At 37.1% G+C, this 17,992-nt stretch overlaps 1 protein-coding gene across 5 annotated transcripts in view; it reads right to left on the bottom strand.

Moving 5' to 3' along the window:
- Positions 1-17,992, bottom strand: part of MARF1 (meiosis regulator and mRNA stability factor 1) — a 52,759-nt gene that overhangs the window by 28,258 nt on the left and 6,509 nt on the right. For 4 of the 5 annotated variants that reach the window (XM_072877662.1, XM_072877659.1, XM_072877661.1 and 1 more), the window contains exons 5-25: positions 17,664-17,890; positions 16,649-16,766; positions 15,741-15,913; positions 13,090-13,524; positions 12,384-12,553; positions 12,119-12,280; positions 11,217-11,406; positions 10,306-10,484; positions 9,274-9,354; positions 8,681-8,917; positions 7,765-7,884; positions 7,236-7,411; positions 6,782-7,002; positions 5,906-6,048; positions 4,398-4,531; positions 3,679-3,881; positions 2,937-3,164; positions 1,902-2,132; positions 1,588-1,800; positions 732-792; positions 493-633 (exon numbers count right to left, since the gene is read on the bottom strand). In XM_072877662.1, the coding sequence (XP_072733763.1) occupies positions 493-633; positions 732-792; positions 1,588-1,800; positions 1,902-2,132; positions 2,937-3,164; positions 3,679-3,881; positions 4,398-4,531; positions 5,906-6,048; positions 6,782-7,002; positions 7,236-7,411; positions 7,765-7,884; positions 8,681-8,917; positions 9,274-9,354; positions 10,306-10,484; positions 11,217-11,406; positions 12,119-12,280; positions 12,384-12,553; positions 13,090-13,524; positions 15,741-15,913; positions 16,649-16,766; positions 17,664-17,890 (3,843 nt within the window). The remainder of the gene's footprint in view (positions 1-492; positions 634-731; positions 793-1,587; positions 1,801-1,901; positions 2,133-2,936; positions 3,165-3,678; positions 3,882-4,397; positions 4,532-5,905; positions 6,049-6,781; positions 7,003-7,235; positions 7,412-7,764; positions 7,885-8,680; positions 8,918-9,273; positions 9,355-10,305; positions 10,485-11,216; positions 11,407-12,118; positions 12,281-12,383; positions 12,554-13,089; positions 13,525-15,740; positions 15,914-16,648; positions 16,767-17,663; positions 17,891-17,992) is intronic. The other variant, XM_072877664.1, reaches the window with a different exon arrangement.

Below are 17,992 nucleotides of genomic sequence, written 5' to 3'. Positions count from 1 at the left end.
GAATTTGGGACCACAGCAAGATATGAACTGCGAGGTCACCATTTCCCAGTTATTTTTATTTGGAGACAGATTTATACCAACAGAACTGCCATTATTATTTGCAAATAAGTAATAAAAAATAAACATTAAAAAGCACCATATTCCTATATTCTCATCAGAATACAGGAGACATGCCTCGCAGAAGCTGCTACTGACCATCTTTTCTCATTAGCTTTACACTTATAGACTTAAATTTCCACTAAAATCCATAAGAAACAGTACTCTAGCAGCTATATATATACACACTGACAGCTGAGGACAACAGATGCCCTTGTCAAGAGGACACATGTCTAACTATATACTTTGGGAGAAGTTCAACAGCTTTCAAGCCATAAAGCATTTCTACAGAAGTTCAGATTGACTAAGTCACACAGCTTTCCCTGTGCTGCTTTGATTACTCTGCTTATTTCCCCTAAGATAATAAATTTCTTATATAAATAAATTTTGCATTACCATTGCTAGGTGTTCCTAGACTTAGTTCCATTGATGAAGTGGATCCTGGGGTCTCCATAATATGTCCATTATTGTCAGCAACTTGATTTCCATGATCATCCACATGATCAGCAGGGGGAAAACTAGGTGAGCTAAAACGAGCTACAAAAAGGCAAGTTCATTTGGTTCATTTACTCAAGTCACCTCTTCAAAAAAGGAAAAAGGAAACTAAGATACTGCTCAAAACTGAAATGGCTTACTTTTCATATCGTTCTTTAGTACCACAATTCTCTTATGGCCATGTCCTTTAATCCAGACCACCTACAAAGAAAAAAAAAAAAAGAAGGCAGAATTAAACATCAGCACATACTAAGCTCAAAGCCTAAAGCAGCTTACTCACTACCTTTCATCTAGCCTTGCACTGACATTGTTTCTAAAAGCAAACTAAATCGCGTTGCTAATTTGTACTACGCTACCCAATTAAAAGCTTTGTCTCAAAATAATTGATGCCAAAGGCAAACTATAGGACTAGAAAGTGTACTAACCACATATTAACAAAACTATATGTTTAAACCCAGAGCTGCAAAAATCCATTTTGTCACTCTCCAGAAAAGATTAATTTACTTAAAGGAAAGCTTATAGCCATAAACTGGGTCACAAAATTATCCTAGAGCACCTAGGACATGTGGATGACAAGAAGATGCCACAGCAAAATTCTACTATATGGCACTTCTGACAATGTCCCACAACTTTCACTCCTAAAACCAATAGTCTACCCTGATCAAAATGAAGCTTCAGTACTATATAGTTGTTAATTCATTCAAGACAGAAATCAATTATCTCACTTGATAAAGATGCCAAAGATGCCTGTGGCCTCACCAGGAACAGTTCTTAAGCAAAATTTGACCAAAACATGTAAAAAAGAAAATATTTTCTTTTTCTTATTACACAGTCCAGATTTCTCAGAAGCTATTAAAAATACAACCGGTATAAACATCCTTGGAGAACATAATTATTCCAGTAATTCATACCAATTAATAGAAACCGCAGTTGTGTAACATTGAGATTTCTGCATGGATTAAAAATAGTAATTGTGCAAAACAGAACTCTTCACACCTGTGGAATTGCTCCCAAGAGCTCTTCTAAATTATTGCATCCATATGCTTTAGGTTGCAGCACTTCTCCTGTGTATTTGCTATATGCTACTGGGAACTCATGAAGAAAAATCTGCTGATAATGGTAAGTGTGAAGTAAGGACCTTACATTCTTTGCAAACATATACAGATTTGTAAGCTTCACATATTCTTCTGCTGCACCATTGGTAAAAACCTATGAGAAAAAGAAAAGAAAGAATTAGAGTGCATATTTCCATATCCTCTAGTCAATGTGTTTTCAAAGTATGAAACACACCAGAAAAAGAGCTTACATACCTCAACCAAGTAAGGCAGACTCTTCAGGAGTTCCGTTAAGGTCATAAATCCATATTCACACGGATTAAGTGAAGTACTATGGACTGTTTCATAATGCTGTTTAAGCTGTTCAACAGAGAGAAAGGATGTTCCATCCCAGGACATCAACAAGACTAGCAACTGGGCAGTCAGAGTCCGCAGAGATTTTCTATTTATCAGCTGAATTTGCTTGCCAGACTCTGTATCAACAACCTAGAAAAATAAATTGGGAATGAAGTTAGGGACAGGGAAGAGATTAATTTATAAGTTGTGCAGCTGGGGTTTGTCTGAGCACAGCTGTATCTGATATTACATACCAGCATCTGACACTCCCCTAGCCAAAAGCACACAGGATAAAGAAGCTTATTACATGGAAAAATTTACTTTAAATATACAAAACCTGTGTAGCAGTTTCTGTCCACATGGTAGACATGATTTTACTCTTTGTTCCAAGCCAGCTGGACCTGACTGAGCTCCAGCCTGAACACCAGCTGCTAAATTAACAGAATTGGAGCAACTAAACCAGTATGCCCATGTCCATGTAGATGTAACCTTTCTTTTCCACTGACATAAGACCATCTATGTATTTACATTCAGAGTCAAAGCCTCAAACAATAGATCAAAAAAATTAGGAATATAACACAACATCAGGAGACTGATAACTACTACCATTATCAGGAAGTGATTGCTTTTACACAGTTAGAAGTCAGGTGGGAAAAAAACAATTTGTATTGTTAAAATAAGTACTATAATACAATCTTTTACTTATTATTTGCTAAACAAGCATGAGCTTTCCCGGAGAAAGTTGAAACGTTACAGAAGAACAAAGATAACATCATATGAATACAGAAGCTACATTTAAAATCCCTTTCGAATCTGCTCCCTCCCTACACTTAATGAAATATTGTTTCTAGGTACAATATTAAGCACACCGAGACGGGTAATTTGAGACAGGAAATGCCTTAACACAACATTACATACCTTTTAGAGCGATAAACTACAAAGATAAAAGTTTACCTTCACTACATGGCAAAGTTTTTGCATTAAAGCTGGAACTGAGCTAACATCATAGTCATGAAGACGCAGCGTGTATCCAAATGTTTTACTGTACTCTGTCAGTAAATCAGTCATCATAAGGCAGTTGTCTTTCTGAGACCGCAGCAGTTTAACAAACTGGGCAGCGACTGCTTTAACTTGTTCCACCTCTGTGAGCGTGAGAATTTTCTCCTCCCCACATTCCAATACCTACAAAACAGAAATTACACTTTGTTAAAGTGATTTACCTCGTCTGGATGAAAAAAAAGTGTAATCTGCAACTAAAATTCAGTGCTTGCAGGCAATCATTTGCTACGTAGCAGGGCTCAGCTACCTCAAAAGATAGCCATATAGCAAGCAAAAATATGTAATTTCTGAAATACAATGAAATAGGCAATTAAACAGTCATTAACCTTTTTTAAAGCAAGTTTAACAAAACTTTAATGAAACTTAGCTCTAATTTTGATACACTGAATTTTGTAAGTGTAATCCAATTCAGAAAACTTGAGTTTGTTAACAAACTTAGCCTGAATGTGCTAAAAACCTTGGACCATTTTACCAAAATAGTTATATCAAAGACTTTCTTAAATACAGCCGTCTAACGTTACAGGTGCACAGTTTATAACTCACACAAAAGTTAATGAGATATATAACCCCTGCTGAAATACTTGTACAGATCTCAAAAAAATGCTTTAGTACAGCTTAGGGTACTTAGAGAACTTACAAGTAAGACATCTGGTATGGCTTCAAAGAGTTCAAGTAGTTTTGTAAAACCATAGTAAGCAAGTTTGCACTGACGACCAAAGTGGTGGTGATAAGAAGGAATAAATTTATTGAAGGGCATTCGAAAATGGGGTTGATGGCGCAGTAAGTCTACCACCTCTTTAGAAAATTGTTTGGTTCTTTCAATTTCTTCTTGTGTACGTTCTAAAATTAAAAAAACAAAGCAAGAGCTGTGTACCAACACACTTATAAAATGCAACAGAATATAATAAGAAAATACAGTGATTGATTTTCAGCTTAACCACATATCACACCAAGTCACTATTTTCTTCTACCACTGAAGACCTTTACTAAGCTTACATGTTCCAAGTCCAAAATAATCAGGTGATCAGCACTTTAGAAGATATTAAATAGCCAAATATGTTGGTATTTTTGCTGTGTGGAAACAACTCTCTAATCATTCCACAGAAAGTTTAACTACATGCAGAAGTAGTAACGTTATTTTATGTTTTTTGCCACCTGCTTTCCTGGCTGTTCCATTATAAGTGTTCCTAGAATGACGAATTCTTTATTTGCTAGAAGTTCATAACTTAGTTATGAACGTAGAAACACAATTATCAAAAAATCCAAGTCACTCCTGTATACTTCAGTTAGTAAAATTTTAAAATGGTGAAAGAACAATTTCTTTGGCAACAGTAAAAAAAATATACATGGACATACCTCTTTTGGGAATACAAATTACCATTTCATTGTCTTGCTGTGACAAACAGATAGTTGTATCTGGAATTTCTGATATAATATCAACCAGTTCACACACTCCGTACTCAGTAACATCCCAGTCCTTAGAGAAACACCTGAAAGTTTTAGATAATTGTATAATACAAGTATTAATGCATGCTGTGTAGGCAAAAAATGTGTAAATTGAGAGAATAAGCCTCAAATCCTAAAAAAAAATTAGCATAATTTTCATATTGGCAATAATACTAGCATGCAAAACAAAGGGGAAGAGTATTCTTAATTCCAATTATCTATCCATTCTAACCAGAAAAATAAGATACACTGACGGTTCATGTGACACTGGAAGAAAGAGGTGTATAAACCAACCAGTGGATGCCTCAAACTAGTCGTGGTCAGTGACAATATAAAGTAATATTTTTCAAGCTCAGGTTTTAAGTGATTTAAGAAAATGCAATTATGTTATACAGCTCCATATAGCTACACTTTCAGTCTGTATTTGCTTAATAGTTACAGACATATGCTCTTCTTAAACAAGATTAGGTCTCAGGAGAAGGCAAAGACCACATCCTGGAAAACCCCATATTAAGGTTCACAATGCTATGTAATATATTAAAAGGTCCCTGCCTCCCTGACAGGAACCTCTCAGAAGCAAGAACACTTCACATATATTCTTATTCAACAAGTGGCCAGAGCTGGAGATGCACATTTAGTAAGATTTAGAAACAACCACTAATGTATTTTTGCCAATCGTGGAAATATAAGTAGAAGTGTGCATTCCCAAAAAGGAGCTGTTGGTACATGCAGCACAATAACACACATGCAAAGGTCAACAACATATAGCACTAAGATGCAATGGTTTCCTCAAAGCACATTAAATACTACTTTTGATCTTCATATTAAGGAAAGCATCATTCTTGGTTCTTCAAAAAAAACAAAACAAAACACCCAAAAAACCAACCCACACCAAAAACACACAAACCAACCAGCCTATTTTTTACCATGCTAGAACAGAATGTTCTTCTGGCAATAGCAAGACAGGTATTACTCTTCATTTTCACACCATTGGTCGATCCAGTTAAAGTAGTAAGAGTATCTATTGACAATCAGTCTATTTATTTTATCTTTCCCTCTAAAGAAAGCCTAACACTAAATTTTCCCTTTATTGCTCGTGTTAATGTGCCACGACCTGCTTGCTTAAATCCAACCTTGCAGTCATGGCTTCAAAGAGAACTAATGAAATACAATAACCCATTTCAAACTCCAATAAAGTTAAATGAACCTAGTACTAAAGGAAGCAGTAAAGTCTGCCAGAGAGCTTTTAATTTTTGTTTTCATTAGAAGCTTGAACTTCCACATCACAATGAAGAGGCAATATAGTTGCCACAGTTTGGTACTAAGATTTAAAGTGCTGACTTCTCTTGCACTAGGTTTTAAAATCACCGTTGATAGACATGCCCTGCACAGTTGTTGTTTCATTAAAGGTAACTTACCAGTGATAAGCCTGTAAGAATTCCCTCACAATAACTTGCTTACTGGCCTGGGATTTGAGAAGCTTCAGTAGGTCTTGAGTAAAGCGCTTCACTTGAGCTCTGTGCGTTAGAGTTAACAAGCGTTTGGAACCCATACCAAGAATCTGAAAGAAAATTTTATTTGATCACTCACATCTAGCATCCTCAGTAAATTATTTTACAAGATGTTTAGAAGCCAGTTCTAATATAGGTAGACTAGAAAAAGGATATCATCGAGACAGTGTTTGGAAAGGCAGCCTCATGAAGCCATACACTTTCTGTACTAAGGCATACGTCATCAAGAAATTAAGAAATGCTTCCTCCATGAGTGCTATTGCAACTGTTGCACATTTGTATTGGTTATTTTAAAATTCTACAACCAACTGGTGATCAAAGCAGTAATCTAAATGTGACCATAGCATTTATTTTTTGTAACATAAGGCCACATGACTTACTTCACCCAGAAATCTTTCAAGTCACAGGCTCACATCACAGCCTAACTTACAAGCACTCAGCATTTTCTGTGTTCTTATGATAAACAGCACAATTAAAACCTTTTACTCAAGCATTAGCGGCAGGCTAAAAGCAGCTTCAAACTTTATTCCAGAGGCTTAGATTAAATAAAGAGTTAATTTCCCCAGAAGTTATTTTGGAAGGGTGGGGACAATAAAAACAACAAAACAGAAACAACATCTCAAAAAAGACAACAATTACACTCCAAGGTTCAGTTAACCATCTCTTTCAAGGTGGACTAGGTAATTGCATAGCATCTATTATACAATACCAACCAGTAATTCAGATAGTTGAAGATACATGTACAATTCCCCAAGCTAAAAGGAACAGCGCCATATAACTCACTTGCAGTACATGAGGCACTGCTTCTAGCAGCTCCATTAATTTAGAATACCCGTAGTCAGACACACGGCATTGTTTTGCAAAGTGATGATGGTACGTTGGGATGAATTTACTGACAGGTATGACGCAGGACGGTTGGCTTTTAAGTAGATCTATCACTTCTCTACTGAACTGAATAAGTTGTGGATTACCTACAGGGCTCTTAGAACGTAGAAGCCAAGGATCTAAAAAAAAAAAAAAATCATATTACTGAACCTTTCAGTAATATTCTTCCACTAAACACTGCACTTCCTTTATGACACAGGCTAGAGCACAAGAGAAAAAAGAATGAACATTCAAGCTAAAAGTTTCTCTTTTTATAAAGTTTAACAATTATACAAATGTTTACTTTATGCTACTGTTAATTTTTTAGTGTAAAGATTAGCTCAGAGAAAAGATTTTAAATAGAAATATTTACCTGTAGTAGGAGGTGGTGGTTTGTTATGTATCCATTTAATAACTTTAATGCCATTTTGGGCAGTGGCAATGTTAACTCCAGGAACACAGGTAATTAGATGTTCTAAAGGAACACCACCCTGGCCTTCTGGCACTATTTCAAGATCATTGAACTCCGACATATAACAATCAGGAAAACTTTGGAAGAAAAAAGGTTCCATTATACACTAAAATACCACTACAAACAATTGTCCTAAAAATATCATTATTTTGAGACACTTCCTGAGCAAGAGGCTTCAACAGCTTACTAACACATTACAGAATTCTTCATAAAATGCACATTTTAAATAAGTGTGTCTTTTTTTGCTCAAAAAGAATTCAAGAAGTAATACTTTCATAAGGCACTTGTTTGCTATAAGAGATACCACTGTACATAAGAACTGGAGTTTTTATACAACAGGTAGTTTCAGAGCCCAGAACAGCCATCAATAAATTTTTAAATCTTTAACCTATCAGTTCTTACACTAAAAGCCTAAATTAAAATACTTTACCTTAGTAAAGGCACAGTACCCTCATGTGTCTGTAGAAGACTGTGAACTTGGGGAGCAAATGTCTTCAGAGACAAAATCACAAAGGGAATTCTATAAGAATCTGGATCAAACTCATGCTCACTGTAAAAACAAGAGGTTGAAGTTTATATGCTTATTCTACACATAGCTTTAGCATAGCATGCCTCTGCTCACATACACACCCACAGTAAACATTATACTATATGCATACAATATACTGCTACTAGCTGACAATACCACTATGTACAGTCACAAGCAACTTCCATCTTTTTTTCTTCACAAAAATTAATACAGCTACAGCAAATTTCCAGAAGACAAGCAACATTTAGAATACCACATTTTTATCATCATTAGATTAAAATTTTCGAATTAAATTTTAGCAGCACATACCAGGCAGTTAACAGTGAACACCTAATAACTGCTCCGGTAGCACAACCTGGCTGCTGTTGAATAAAACAAAAAACTTTATATGGCTTCAGGAAATCTTCAATTCAGTATGAATCACTTACTAAATGTAGCTGGAGGACAAAGAAGAATTATCAGTTCCAGCTATCGTTACATAATAAAATTCAGGCTAATAGAAATCTCTAGTACATATAACCTTCCTATATAACCAGAGGAAGGTAGGGTACCTTTCAGCTTCTGCTTAAGGGGTATTCAATCTTGGCAGCTGTGCTAGAATACAATAATCTTATCTGAACAGACTGATCCATGAGAACTGCCTAGAAAATTCACTGTGCCATCTCACTATTTTCTGCCTAACTTATTCTTGTAAACATATAAACAGTGACTGGAGAACGCTATATGAACATATATACCTCAACTTTAATATACCTGTAAGTGTTAAATGCTGTTCAAATATTTTGTAAGATTTTATAGTATTTTATACACAGCTTACATAAAGTCTTTATTCAGGCAATGCTGCTTACAAACAGGCTCGTGATATTCCAACTCTTCAAATATTATAGGACTACAGTTTGCTGATGAACCATCATGTGACTGTGAAGATCCCAACGGACTCTGCCGGGCCTGGCTGCTGGGTAAAAGGCACACCAGCCGCCCACTTCCTTGGTCACGGATTGCCACAGTATCCGTTAGTTTATACAAGTCTGATACAATTAACTTATGCCCAAATCTAAAAGAAAAAAATGAAATAAATACACATTATAAACACAGTTAGAAAATGCAGTAATCTGCATTTTTTGTTTAAGAAACAGGAATATGCTAGAAACTATTCTATGCAAAATGTTCGGGTAACTAATCTATTCATCCCTATATAGAAAAATGAAGTAAAATACTGAAATGAAAATATAACCCTCTAAGAAAGGCCAGTATTACAGTCATTGCCTCTAGATAGATAACATGCTGCAACATTTAACAACAAAAAACCCATAACACTCCATTCTGTTACTCTCTATAATTCACTGTAAACAACCACACAAGATCAGATTCTTTTTGGAAGTACTAGAGAAAAAGCAACCGAGAACTTACTTTTTTTCATAGATTTCTGTGAATTTGAACACAGGCAGACAACAAGCAGGTGCGTCCTGCAGAATGGACATTGTTTCTGAGCTACAAAAGAAGTTTTGTAACATTAGCACAAAATTAATTTGTTAATATTAGTCTCCAGCCCAAACTGGTGAGATATTTACAGATGCAGTTCATGAACTACAAGTGTAACAGGCCAAATTGCATTCCCTTCCATCCCAGCACTACAAAAGTTGACACTTCAGATCAGAGGAGTGCAAGTATTAACATTTCTGCTAACTCATTAGGTAATGTCTCTGAAGGAGTTGCATCTTTCACAGGTGGTGGTACGATTCCAAGCATCTATAAAACACAACATTAAAGCTGCAGCATTAGAAGTTACCAGCCTAGTCATTACATTAAGAACTGTGAACAGGCATAAACTAAAAGGCAAAAATGAAATAAAGTTGCTATTATATAATAGCAAGTAGTATGTAATTGTAGAGCACTCTACACTCCAAGCACTATTTTCACTGGAGCTTTCTGTGAAAAAATGAAGACAACTTTTTCCTAATGCTTTCTTTCAGTAAGGAAAAAATAGAAAACAGAAAATACTTGTATTCTTGCTAGCATCAGCACTCTAGTTCTATCATCTTCCATATAGAAAATGGAGATCAAAGAAACACCAACAGCATTTCTGTGCATCCCATCCTCAAAGAGAAAATTCATATGCACTTTCTTGAAGGAAAGAAGAAATAAAGATGCCAAGTGTAATCATAATTCAGCTGCACAAACTAAGTTATTGAAGTATATCAATGTTATGAAAAAGTAGTGGTGAAACTATTAAACAGACATCTAGCCTCTTCAGCTACTTAAAATATAGGCCATGTAAAAATGCTAAACTGAAAACTAGCCTAGTTGTATTTAACACATTCATCAGGTCATAAGACAGATTTTACTGTACTTCCCCTATCACTCGTTTGCTCAGTATTTTAAATCATCTCTCAGCTACTTAATTGTTCTAGCATGTATTTAGAAGATGCCAAAGTTTATTACCTAAGCAGAGAGAGTGATTTACTAGCAGCTCCCGTTGCTAATGAGACCTGGATCCTTTTACTGCCAATTTTGTATCTGTGAAGACTGTTGACAGCACTGATCGCTTCTTGCAGATTTTCCATCTGAACTGTAGCCTTCAACTGGTAGTCTGTATGAGGACTGAGCTCTACACTTTTTACCTGAAAGGATGAAAACACCTTATACATTTATCACAAAATATTAACCCAAGGCAAGCCAACACAAGAGTAGCACAGTCTTGCTTTGGCCAAGAGCCAGATACAATGGAAACGGGAACCGAGTATGATGAACCATGGCCAAAAGGACAATGCAAACAAGAACCGAGTGTAATGAGCCGTGGCCAAGGCAAGACCACAATATTCCTTTAACACAAGCATCATCTTCCCATGTAGAAGATTATGCCAGAAGAATGTCATCTACAGATCAGTCATAAACAGGACCACTGCAGAAATGACCTCTCGTTGCATAGTTGCTTTTTACTGATTCACATTCTCCATGTCTGTTTTTGATCACTTCTGATTCAAAACAGAAACTCGGTTTTTACTGTGGTTTTTAAGCTTTACAGGTTTAAGCTTTAGGAATTCAGCTTTTCAGCTTAAAAAGGTTATGCAGCTAAAGCCTAAGTCTCTTCCCTGCATGACTAATGAGCCACTTACTAAGAATTTTACATACAAAACTTCAGAATACCAGATCTATGAAGACCACATGCAAATTAGGAACCTAGTGCAAGTGATGATCTGGTCTTTTTAAAGGAAAAACACAATACCTCCTTTTAACAAAGTTTAAAAGTCATGTTTGGATAGCTTCCCATTCCTACTCACCTAAAGCTAGACCACAAACACGTCCATAAGTATTTTAAAAAACAGATTTAATAAGAGTATTTTAGCCTTTACCTTGCCATGTCTTGAGAAAATTTCTTGTAAATTTTGCTGCAACTCTTTTCTGGACAATCTGTAATCTATATTGCTGATCTGAATGTCTGCACCATTTGCAAAAGGATCAAGGCAGTCTGTACCACTGGTATGATTTACTACATTAAACGTGAGTGGAGATGATCTATTTGAGAGGTTTGGAGACATACTCCTGGGTAAAATAAAAACATTTATAAGCTGAAGTAGCTATTGCACAATTCTGATATATATACACATCACAAAATTAATCAGAAGATAGACACAGGTCAAATGCACAAATACAGCACTTCAAAGGTATTTTCCTGGTATATATGTGTGTGGGCAAAACAAATTTAACCACAAGCAAAACATCATAACAAGATAAATATTTCCTATGACAAGAAAGGAAATAATTTATATTATGTTTCTAAGTCACCCTATTTAATAATATATTTGACACCAAGTCTTCTACTATCTTACTAACACATTAAAAGAGTCAAACTCATTCACATGATTTTAATAATTGGCAAAGGCCAGATATTTAAGTCTACAAGAATTCAATGGGCCTGGGTAAGTTTCCACTGGGAACGTCAAAGGCACTGAAATTAAGAAGGTAAGATGTCTAATAATACCTCTGAAGATTTTACAGAAGCTTTAAAGACAAAGTTTGCAGGAAACAATTGCCACACAATAAGTTTCTGAACAGAAGCTCCTTCCATATTATATTTACATCCACCGTCTGTTAGCTGTTATACAGCACCATCACAGTTTCCTTTTGCCTCCATATAAATCAATGTATTAAAGTAATGTGCTTAGCATACACAACTCCATATGCAGCTGTCAATGATGAATGTATATATTGGTGAAGTCTCACTTCACCTCTCAAATAAGAGACAGACACTTACCGAGATGACCAGCAACTCTGAGACATGAGTAGAGGACTGAGTTGTCTTGAGGCCGTCAACTTACTGAAAGCAGAGGGATAGCTGACCTGAAATACAGTTTCATCTTTATCTTTTTTATCTACAGGGGAATTGGTAATGCTCCTGGAAGCAGAGGTCTCTTTTCTATTTACAAATATATATAAGAAAAAGAAAACACATTATGTTACAGAATTCACATTAAAAAAAAATGTAGCTAACATTGATGTATTTTTATTTTTAAACATACTTCTGACTACTTTTACAGGATGATTCTCCCGTTCCAATTTTTTTGGTTGCCAGAGACACAGGAATCGCTGCATTAGAGTTACTCTGAGGAGAAGGAATTTGTTCTCTTGAATGCTCTTGCTGGTTTTCAGTATTTCTACTGATGGTCTTTGATTCAAGGCGGCACAGCTCCTATATGAAACAGATGAAAGGTCAGCATAAAAGCATGAGACAGTCCTTGCCAGATGCTTTCCTTGTGATGGAAACCTAGATAACTGACAAATTTTTCTTTAATAGCATTTTCATTGGCACTTCAGAACCAGGAATATTTGATTTTCTGTGACAGAAAATAGTAAACTGTCAATTAGTTAAAATATTTTTGCTACACTGTAGATCTACCCTAGTTTTCCTTAAAACTAGCAAAGCGGATCATTCTAGATATTATACTCAACACCAATACAAAAGTCAAAACTAGCCCAGGATTCGAGGCTCAGTAAATACCAGCAGTATTTCCAAACTGAGAAAAAAGTGGCAGGGAGGGGGAAAAACAACCCTCAAATTCATTGTCTGCCTTCCAAGCAGATGAAACTGCTCTCATTCAGGAATGTCACTATACATTAAAGTTATTCATTAAATAGGACTGACAAGTTAAAGGTATAGCTATAACAGAAGCAATCCTCAGAACATGAGGAAATGCAAGAATACTAAACAAGGTAGAACAACAATACCTGTAAACTTTTAACATTTGTGGGTTTGATGATAGATCCATGAATCTGGAATCCTCTCCCAGCAGAGCCTTTGGTACCAGAAGACTGATCACTTGAGTCTTTGTTGATGAGGCACAGCTTTGTGTTCTTGTTAATTTTTTTGGGAGACTTCACCTTTTCAGTTCCCACAAAGCTGGAGCTTTTTGTTTCATTAAGTTCTTTGTTTTTGGGAGTAAAAGACACTACAATCCTGTTACCAAAAACATCTTCATTTTCCATTCGCTTCCGAGCCCGTTCAGCACTTTCTTGATTTAAAAAACGGAGAATTGCACTGCTTCCAGAAATGCTCAGCACCTTCCCTCCACAGTTGTCTGACAAACGCCTGAGTCTATTACTGACACTTTTGCTGTCTCTGTTTGTTGGCAGATTATAAACATATAATAGCGTATGGCATGCCTGTTTAAAGGGAGTAAGATTTTAATTTATGTCAGAATACCCTCTTGTTCAAAACCAGTATTTTTACATTGATTCTGGTGACACATGCTCTCTCTCCCTGCTGCCCCTCCCCACCCCTCATCATTCTTTTTGCAGCATTCAATTTGTTTGGAAAACTCTCATACCAAGGTAGATACTCAAACTTCCATCTCCAATAGAGTTAGAAGAGACTACAGAGTCCCTGATCAATACCTGTTGACTTCTCCAGATAAGAAAGCATCACTGTTCGCAAACCAATAATTATATATATTCTACACATGCATGTGAACACATAGTTCAGGAAGTTATTTCAAAGAAAGAAGAGGTCGTGAGTGCTGTGCAAAGACAACACAGCAAATCCAGAGGGAATCGTCAGGAAGACAAAAAAAAAATCTCAAGAAAACAGTAGACAGTCATTCAAAACTGTTAAGAAAGCATCACAGAGCTGTCTTAATGCACAACTAACCCCCATTTTTAAAAAGGGAAAAAAAGGAAGACCCAGTGAACTACAGGCCAGTCAGTCTCACCTCTGTGCCTGGCAAGATCATGGAGAAGATCCTCCTGGAAACTATGTTAAGGCACATGGAAAATAACGAGGTGACTGGTGATGGCCAACATGGCTTCACTAAGGGCAAATCATGCCTGACAAGTTTGGTGGCCTTCTACAACAGGGTTATAGTGTTGGTGGATAAGGGAAGAGCAACTGACGTCATCTACCTGGACTTGTGCAAAGCATTTGACACTGTCCCGCACGACATCCTTGTCTCTAAATTGGAGAGACATGGATTTGACGGATGGACCACTCGGTGCATAAGGAATTGGCTGGATGGTCACACTCAAAGAGTTGCGGTCAATAGCTTGATGTCCAAGTGGAGACCAGTGACAAGTGGCGTTCCTCAGGGGTCGGTATTGGGCACGGCGCCATTTAACATCTTTGTTGGCAACATGGACAGTGGGATTGAGTGCACCCTCAGAAAGTCTGCCAATGACACCAAGCTGTGTGGTGTGGTCAACACGGTGGAGGGAAGGGATGCCATCCAGAGGGACCTTGACAGGCTCGAGAGGTGGGCCCATATGAACCTCGTGAAGTTCAACAAGGCCAAGTTGCAAGGTCCTGCACATGGGTCAGGGCAATCCCAAGCACAAATACATGCTCGGCAGAGAATGGATTGAGAGCAGCCCTGAGGAGAAGGACTTGGGGGTGTTGGTTGATGAGAAGCTCAACATGACCCAGCAATGCATACTTGCAGCCCAGAAAGCCAACCGCATCCTGGGCTGCATCCAAAGAAGCATGACCAGCAGGTCGAGAGAAGTGATTCTCCCCCTCTACTCCACTCTCATGAGACCCCACCTGGAGTACTGCATTCAGCTCTGGAACCCTCAACATAAGAAGGACATGGACCTGCTGGAGCGAGTCCAGAGGAGTGCCACAAAGATGATCAGAGGGCTGGAGCACCTCTCGTATGAAGCCAGGCTGAAAGAGTTGGGGTTGTTCAGCCTAGAGAAGAGAAGGCTCTGAGGAGACCTTATAGCAGCCTTCTAGTACCTGGAGGGAGGGCCTGCAAGAAAGCTGGAGAGGGACTTTTTACAAGGGCATGTAGTGATAGGACAAGGGGTAATGGCTTTAAACTGAAAGAGGGTAGATTTAGGTTAGATACAAGGAAGAAATTCTTCGCTATGAAGGTGTTGAGGCACTGGAACAGGTTGCTCAGAGAAGCTGTGGATGCCCCATCCCTGGAAGTGTCCAAGGCCAAGCTGGATGGGGCTTTGAGCAACCTGGTCTAGTGGCAGGTGTCCCTGGCCATGGCAGGGGGGTTGGGACTAGATGATCTTTAAGGTCCCTTCCAACCCAAACCATTCTATGATTCTATAACTAAGTTCTTACCCTGTCTGCCAGTGAAAGGCATGTAAGACACATTATCTGATAAGGTATTTAGTGATAAGAATGTGATCTTGCTATTTTACTTGCTTAGTTAACTACTTTCTTTTATTACTTCATTCTTTCAGTCTTAAAGCAGAAAGCATACATTCACGTGGTAGTAACTGAAATACAGACAATGGTCAAATATGCAGCAGACATCATGTCTCACCATAAAAACACACACAATTTCAGCCTGCTCTCCCCCTAAATTAGAGGAAAAAAAAAAAGGAAGTTGACACTTTGAAATGTCTGTTGCATTAAGAATTAAAAACCTTACCGGCATTTTCAGTGGTAACCTTGGTGGCAAGTCCGAAATAAATTCTTCAAAACAAATAAGCTCATGAGCATGATGTAAGAGTGCTTCTGAAGCTTGGTTTTTATGTACCAAAATTATCCGAAAACCATGTCGATGTCTCAGGTCACTGAGTTCCAAAGCAAAGTTTACATCCGCTGGAGAAGAAAAAAAGAAAAAACAGAATGAATAAGGAAACACATTAAAAAGGTTAAAAAAAAGTCAGATTAAACAAACAAAACCCCAGATCTCACTTGACAAGTTCTATTTATCACTGAAAATTTCCAATGAAAAAGCACTAACAGCTACAAAGCTTCTCAAGAGACATAATTTAAATCAGCAGTTAGCATTCAGTCTCAGACAAGGGCTTTTTTAATAGCAGCTTCTAGCAATTTATCAGCAAGAGATTCAACTGGTACTATATACTTCTATATCAAACATTTGTTTAGCTTTAGGGAGAAACCCAAGGCAACACATGGCAATTAAATAGTTGAGTGGCTTGCATATTTAAGTGTATAGTATGCTTCTACAAGAATAAAAACAAATCAAATTCAGAATGCTTTGAGCAAAATGTAAGATTACCATAAGGAAGACTCAATTAGTTTTACTTTATTAGCTGCCTGCTGAAGCTGTCTAACTTTAGACAGTATTAATACACATACCCACTGACACTCAGAGAGACATCAGATTCCAGTGCTGATCTAACTAAGCCAAGTTCTCATCTCACTGTCCCTACATTTCCTTGCTGCCACTGACATTAAGAATTCCTGAGCAATTCAGTTAAAGCTGTTTCTAAACACAACCCTTGGAAAGCAGAATAGTGTCATATGCAAAAGTACTATGGAAGAAAGGAACTGAATTTTGCACTGTAGATGAGTACCACAAACACTTACTTGACACAAGGACCACAGTGGCAGGTGCAGTGTGTGTATCAGCAAATCTCCTAAGACTCTGTCTGAGTTTGTCATCAGCAGCATTCTTTGCTGTAGCATTGATGTGTGCAACTGTAACCTGTGGAAATACACAGATACGCTCTAAAGAAAAGCTTGAATGTGAACTATGTTTGCTTAATTTTTTTAAAAAATAACATAAATACAAGTTTTCACATGCACCTTTTATTTAGATAAATTAATGCACACATATATGAATTACAACATGTATGGATCTCAAACTGTTCTAATGAGCAATGAACTTCAACCCTAGCTGTTCAGCAATGTCTTCGGGATGACTTCTGCTGTTCTGTGTTAAAGATCACAATTTACAGACCTTAAAAACATTTCACAAACCCTCACTTGAAATAGAGAGGTGACAAACATAGCAAGTACTATCAATTCATTTTACCTCACATAAGCAGATAAACTGTCAACCTGTTATCATATCGGCAATTTAGGGGGCAGGAAGGGAATTTCTGACTTAGAAACCTGCACAAAGAGTTAAATATACCAAGAAACAAAAGGTATTGATGGAAAAATATGTAGTATCAAAGGTGCCCCAATCAATACCACTAATTTAGAAGTGTCCTCACTAATCACCACAGTATTCACTAACAAAATTTAAAAAAAGTTAAGTTTACAGAATCATGGTTCTTTTAGGTTAAAGATTTAATCACAGATTTTAAGCATAACACTAGAAATGCCACCACCACTTATTACTGAATGAAACAAAAATCCTCTGTGATCACTAAAACTAAAGCTAAAACAGTAATCTACATATAATGCAGTTTCAGTTTTAAAAAGTATCACACCAGGAAAGTTCAGCATTAAAGACCTCACCCATAAAGTAAGTATAAGCTCATGCACTAAAAAACCACAGAAGCTAACAAAGCTTTAGTGAACAGGAATCACTATTAGCACACTCAGTACACAAATTCAAGCAAGAACACCAAGTAGATGCTGTTTTGATTGATACCTGGCAGTTGTTCAGCTCCTGAATAACTTCTTTATTTTCTTTACTAATGTCACACACACAGATGAATTCTGCCTCTCTGTGGCCTTTAAAAAACTTTTCACGAATCCTCTGTACAACTGCTATAGCTGAACGGCCAGTAGGAACTGAACAGTTTTCAATATCCCAGAAGACTCCGATGGGGGGCAAGTTTTCCAGAACCTGGCCTGTTATTGCAACTTCCGGAGACCCTGTACAGGTTTAACAACACAGCTCATTTTAATCTCCAAATACCAAAAATGTTAAACTTGGCATACTAGAAACTTTGCACATGGGAAGCTTTATGTTTTAGA

Source organism: Ciconia boyciana, chromosome 13 (genome assembly GCF_034638445.1).
Source record: "Ciconia boyciana chromosome 13, ASM3463844v1, whole genome shotgun sequence".
NCBI classification, from domain to species: domain Eukaryota; kingdom Metazoa; phylum Chordata; class Aves; order Ciconiiformes; family Ciconiidae; genus Ciconia; species Ciconia boyciana.
This window is presented reverse-complemented; position numbering and strand designations above follow the sequence as displayed.